The 5,966-nt window shown below is 45.1% G+C and overlaps 1 protein-coding gene across 1 annotated transcript in view; it reads right to left on the bottom strand.

Annotated features, from left to right (window-relative positions):
* Positions 1-5,966, bottom strand: part of MED12 (mediator complex subunit 12) — a 34,660-nt gene that overhangs the window by 23,144 nt on the left and 5,550 nt on the right. The window contains 7 exon segments of the mRNA XM_009881814.1: positions 169-398; positions 1,048-1,174; positions 1,570-1,701; positions 2,538-2,674; positions 3,126-3,225; positions 3,517-3,663; positions 5,842-5,966. The exon segment at positions 5,842-5,966 is cut by the window's right edge and continues 148 nt beyond it. Coding sequence (XP_009880116.1) covers positions 169-398; positions 1,048-1,174; positions 1,570-1,701; positions 2,538-2,674; positions 3,126-3,225; positions 3,517-3,663; positions 5,842-5,966 — 998 coding nt within the window.

The raw sequence follows: 5,966 nt of genomic DNA, 5'->3' as shown, positions 1-5,966 counted from the left end.
TTCTGCTTTTAAAACTGAAATGCTAAGGAAATAGGATGGGGAAAGGGAAAGCATGAGTCACTGGTACACCCTCCAGCAGGTAACAGCAAGAAGGCTGCAAAGCTGGTAAAAACAGACAAGCACAACACAGGGACATGTACAGGAGGGCCATGATGCTTGTGCTCTCACCTCTAGCTTGATGCCACTATTTCCCTCCGTCTCCTTCCTGTCATGCTCCTCAGCAGGGTCATCGAAGGGTGAGGGCGGGCGAGGCCCATGAGAATCCATGGCAAGATCACCCCGGGAGATGAGAGTGCACATGTAGATGTTGTGAGAGAAGACATCATGTCGGATTAGCTCACAGAACAGCAGCACCAGATTAAAGAACTCCACCTTCTCATTTTCCTTCCCAGGATCAGCTGAAATGACAGGACAGTCAGGGCTACCAGAGTTCTTCTGCAGTGCTCTGAGCAACACCAGCCACCTAATCTAGGGCTAGAGAAAGTGCTTCTGGAGATCTCAACGTAGTAAATGACTAATAGACAGTTCTGAGATTACAGTAGGGACTAAAAGCAGAAAGCCCAGTTTCAACAGGTGGCATTTAAGAAAGTCAAAAGCTCTGCAATCAGTCTCGCGGACCAGAGGCAAAGGACTTTAGCCCGGAAGTGATGTTCCTTGGTGTACAGTTGGCTGCACCATTCAGAGTGGTACCCTCTCCCCATTAATCTGTCTGCTGTACTTCCACTGAGAGACTATTCCAGAGCTTTGTCACTTACTACTTAGAAACCTCTCTCTAATTCTCAGACCAAATTAATTCCTGATTAGTCTATATTCATTTATTCTCGGTCAGTCTACATTCATTGGTCAACAGAAGTGCATTATCTTCCTATCACCTGGCCCTCCAGGCTGCTTGCCCTCCCTCTCCAAGGTATGCTCTGGACCGCAAGAAAGCCAGAGAGAGAATTTAGGTACATCCAAGACCCACACACAAGAGAATAGCACACAGATTCAAATTTTGCAGGAGAGGGAAAGCTAGAAACTGGGAGACCACAAGTTCTTATTACATACTTAGCATAGGAGCTTGAGTGTCAAGGAACTGCATAAGGACATCCTGAAAGACAGGAGCACTGGCTGCTGAGAGCGAGCCTGAGGAGATAGAGCCCTTCTCATCCACGACTTCAGAGTCCCCACATCTCTGTAGAAACAGAAAAAGTATCGACTGCTGTCACAGAGGACAAACTCACTACCCATAAACACCAAAAAGAAGTTTTCAAGAGAATTTTCCTATCTTGCACTTATAGGAAAGTCACTACACAGGTTTCTGTAAACAACTTCACAGTCTCCAAGTATGCTAATGCTTCTGCACTGCAATCCTGTCTTCAAACGTATCCAAGAAATGAGATACACACCATCCCACAGGCTCACTTATGACCTACTTCAGGTTAGACAGAGCAGATGCCATAATCAACATCACCAGCATTAAGAGGCATTGTGCTGATCAGCTTTTACCTTTCGGTGTAGCAGATAATCGTAGTTAGGTAACCTCTGCTCTCCTTTACCGCTGCTAGCCTTTCAGGAATAAGGACTTACCTCAGCCTCTATCTCTGCTTGACGCTTCTCCAGGAGTTTGGCCACAACCATAGCCCTGTGACGTCCAGAGCGTTTGTAGCTGACAGCCCACTCGCACAGCAAGGCCACCACTGCATCGTCATCTGGGGATATCTGTTGAGATATATGCACTACGGTGAGAACCTGAGCCAAACAGAAGAGGTGAGCAGTCCTAGAGCCTTGGGTTGGATATAACAGTGAGTCTTCTAGTAGACCTGAAGACTTCCACGTTCCCCTCTTCCTACCATGGAAGAAAGATGTCAAGCTACAGCCCTCCTGTTTTGTCTCTGCTTTGACTCCACATTGCAACATGAGGTGATCCTTAGCCCTTGACAAATCTCCAGGCTGGCTTTGCTTCAGAAAAATCATCTCTCTTCCAGCAGCACATCTATGGAGTGCTAATCTCAGCACAGAGTGAAACAGCTTCTCAACAGCATTACACAAAATACGCAAACTACTAAATCTGCAGCTTACTTCCAGGAACCACTGCAGTATTGGTTGCACTATCGTCCCACACATCATAAATATGTCACCTCCCAGGCTAAGATGAACTTGAACTGTGAGCTCCCAGAGACCCAGGACACAGCCACCAGCCCAGAATTTGACAAGGCTAGTATTTACTTCTCTCAGACACAGAACTTGTCTTTAGCATCAATCTGCTATTCGGACTGATGCCTTCCATCAGGGGACTCGCCTCAGTTAGCTGTGAGGATTCTCTCAAGCTTATGCGTATTTGTTAGCCTAGACCTTCCAGAGCACAGACCCCCCCGTTCTCACTTTAGTACCTCCCCAACTTAGGGCTGCACAAAATCCTTTTCAATGGAGATCGCATCTCTTGGCCAAAGGCCACTACCTATCAGCTCTCTGCAGACACAGCACAGTAACCGTGGAATATAAACAAGAACATAGCACGTCCAAGACCAGGGCCCAGCAGCAAAGTCCCAAGGCACCTCATGACTGTCTTTGGTTGGACCCAGCCCAAATATCCTGTTATACAAGGAATCCAAAGAGTTGCTGAAGTCAGATCGTTCAAAGCTGTGACTGTCCAGAACTTCTAAAGTGTGCAAGACACGACCAATAGTGAAACCTAGAACAGAACAGAGAAGAGAAACGGGCATTTGACAACTGGTACAACAGACTATGGAGCACAAGTTTCTGTGAGCTCATTGCTCAGGACACTGCCTGAGGAAAGCTGTACCAGACAGGCAAGGGTCCACGTAGCTTATGTCCTGACTCCCACAGCAGCCAACAGCAGATGTGAGGGGAAAGCATCAGAACACGGCACATATACAAGAACATAGTTCTCTGGTACATATTTCCAGCTTCCAGTACCAGAAACTCACCCTACATCTGGGGAAACAGACCCATGCAAGATTTTGCACTGGAAATAAAAAGAGCCATTTGGGTTTTTTTTCCACTGCTTACAGTAAACACCAACAACAACAAATAGGAAAAGTCAAAGAAAATAGCCAGACAGGATGTTTCTCAGGGTAACACATGGAACAGGGGGAGAGAAACTTTAACCTACAGCAAGTTACCTGCTGTGGTTTCCTGGCACTTGTCAAATGACCAGCGAACCTCCACAGCCTGGCCACGTTCCTTTATCTGCTGCTCAATTTCACGAAGCTTTGCCCGAACCTAAAAACAAGGGACTTGTGTAAGCATACAAAAGGATGCCTTAGAAGTCCCATGAATAAAATCATCAGAAAACAAAGAGCATGACAGTAGTTCTACTGAAGGTTAGATTCTGCCCATGTTCCAAGGACATCACTGTCTTGCTTATAGCAGAATGGGAGCATTTAATTCCTTGGGAGTGAGACAGCACCTCCAGCTCTGCTTATCACACAACATGAAAAGAAAATCCTGAAAGAGCAAAGATACAGCTATTATCCTGGACCACAAGAGCTCCCTTTTTTGAAGGCTGCTCACCTGCTGTGTAAAGGCCGAATTCCCTCCTGGCATGGGCAAATTGGATGGGGCTATAGGCAGGTGGTCCAACGGAGAGCCGGTCTTTATCCTGCTATCAGTTAATGAGTAATGCCACACAAGGGCACTTGGGCAACACAAAATTATACTCTGCAACAGACACAAAAGTCAGTATCATTGAGCAAATCAAGGTTAAAACAATTAAGTTAGATTGATTTGTACAGAAATAACCACTCCTTTATCCTACTGCCCAGGCATTCACCATCCTGTATACATATTTACTATTTGGATTTTTTTGTTCTAAGCTCTGAAAGAGTCTTTGGGCTAAAGACCATACTAGAGTAAAAAAGAGTAAACTAGTATTTACGCTGCACTGAGTTTCTTGCCCTAGATATGCTTACGAAACGAAGACTGGAGTACATGTTCCTGCAGAGCTCCCTGCTGCTTCTAAACAGAACTTATTGTCTACAACTCACTGTCAATGCACAATCCAATCCTCATGGTCCAGGAGCAGCATTTACATTAGTGACTTACAGCCCTCATCAAAAGCAAAGTGTGAGAAGTAGTATGAGTCAACAGACCCAAACTTATTACACTATATTATTTAATAATTACAAGTATGATTACAGTAACAATACTACTATATACACATTTTCGTTCTTTTATCATCTTGTACAGAGACCCACCCAAACACAGACAAAACTTCACTGAACAATTCCTAGCATGCACCCCACCCCTACAGCTTCTGGCTCACAACGAGCCAGGTATTAAGGTGGACAACCAAGGCTGTTTTAAACACTTAAACCAAAGAATTCATCATATTTTGAGAACGTTTGAGCAAAGGTTAATTACGTACACTGTTGAAAATGCAACTGTTTCCAGCCTGACTCTACCCAGCTCCGACTTCCAATCACTCGATCTTATTCTGTCTTAGCCTTGTCTACTATCTGCAGATCAGGAGATCCGTAGATCCATCAGAAGATCTTTTCCGAGACATACTAAAGATCAGACCATCATTAACCAAGTTGAACTTTTTAAGCAGGTTGTGTTCCAACCCCAAATCAGCCAAACATTTGAGGTGCAAGCGCTCCTATCTTTTTCCTAAAGTAAGCTCCCAAAAAAGGGGGTTTTATATTTAAAAAAAGACATGTTTTATCACACAGAAGCCAGAAAAAAACACTCTATAAACTTTTTTAACTGAAAGTGACCAAGAAAGGCTTAATGGGAATACAAAGGTGTTATTTATAAACCCCTGCATTGCTCTCTAGCCCTTGCAGACAGATCCTTACTTCTAGCCCACTGTACTGTAGGAATTTTCAATCTACCCTGTTTGAGATCTAGCTGGCTGCTTCTTGATCCTGTCAGGGCTCCTTGATCTCAAGTTTCTCCATTGAGCTGTGGATTCCCAAACTATGTGCTCTCTTCCTATCCGCCTCCTGTTCCACCCTGCACTCTCCAGAACCTCCTCTGCTTTAACACGCTTCTTTCCTCCCCTGGAAGTGGCAATCTCCACTGCTCCTGCAGGGACCTACCTGACCTAGTCACTCTCCTCTTGAAGGAGAAAAAAACACAAGCACACACACTGAACAGAACTCACTCACCTCCCTCTCATCCAAGGACTGTACAGACCGAGCCCCACAGTGAAACAACAGCATCCACCCTTCAAACATCTATCAATAAGACTTCAGCAACCTTGCCCTTTTACTGCAAGGTAAGGTTTAGCCAATTCCAACTATAAAGATGATGAGCTTAGAGTCGTTCCTTTTCATAGCCTGCTGCCACTGCTGTGGAGAGTGGTCTGCCTAAACCATTAAAGTTCTTCCATAAAGACGTAGGAGGGTATGTTTTTTGTGTATGCCAGTTGTTTGGTTTGGGGTTTTTTTTGTTCCGTGGGGGTAGGTTTTTCTTATGAGGGGTTGTTTGTTTTTAAGAGCTCACAAATTTAGAAAGCACTCTTTCATTTCTGGCATAACTTCCTTTCCAAGATGACAACATGTTACTGACATACATAAGATGAAACGACCCTTTCTTTCTCATCCCCTTTTCTGCAAAGCTTTTCCAGCCACCTGACACACCTGTGAACAGAGCAAAAGGCTCTATTCCAACCCATTTTTCTTATGCAAGTCAGTCAAGGGCACTGCCACAGCACGGATGTCTGGTACAAAAGCTCTCTAGCACGTTAGCAGAGACCTACCCATTGACAATCATGGTTTGATATTTCTGTACTCAGGAAGTTGCCGACTCAGTCTGTAATGATTCTTCTGTGATGGCATACAATATGAACCATCTCTGTTGACCCCAGTATCACCAACCACTACTCAGACCTACCTGGAGGATGCAGCTCAGCCCATATACCACTGGCCGGTGCTGGGGGCACAGCAGTAAGTCGCTGAAAGGGCTGGGAGGAGGATTCCCTGCAGCTGGCTGAGGGGTGGGAGTTGAAGGAACAGGCT

The sequence above is a fragment of the Charadrius vociferus genome, unplaced genomic scaffold, assembly GCF_000708025.1.
Source record: "Charadrius vociferus isolate BGI_N301 unplaced genomic scaffold, ASM70802v2 scaffold472, whole genome shotgun sequence".
NCBI lineage: Eukaryota > Metazoa > Chordata > Aves > Charadriiformes > Charadriidae > Charadrius > Charadrius vociferus.
The sequence above is the reverse complement of the archived record's forward strand: the minus strand, read 5'-3'. Positions and strand labels throughout refer to the sequence as shown.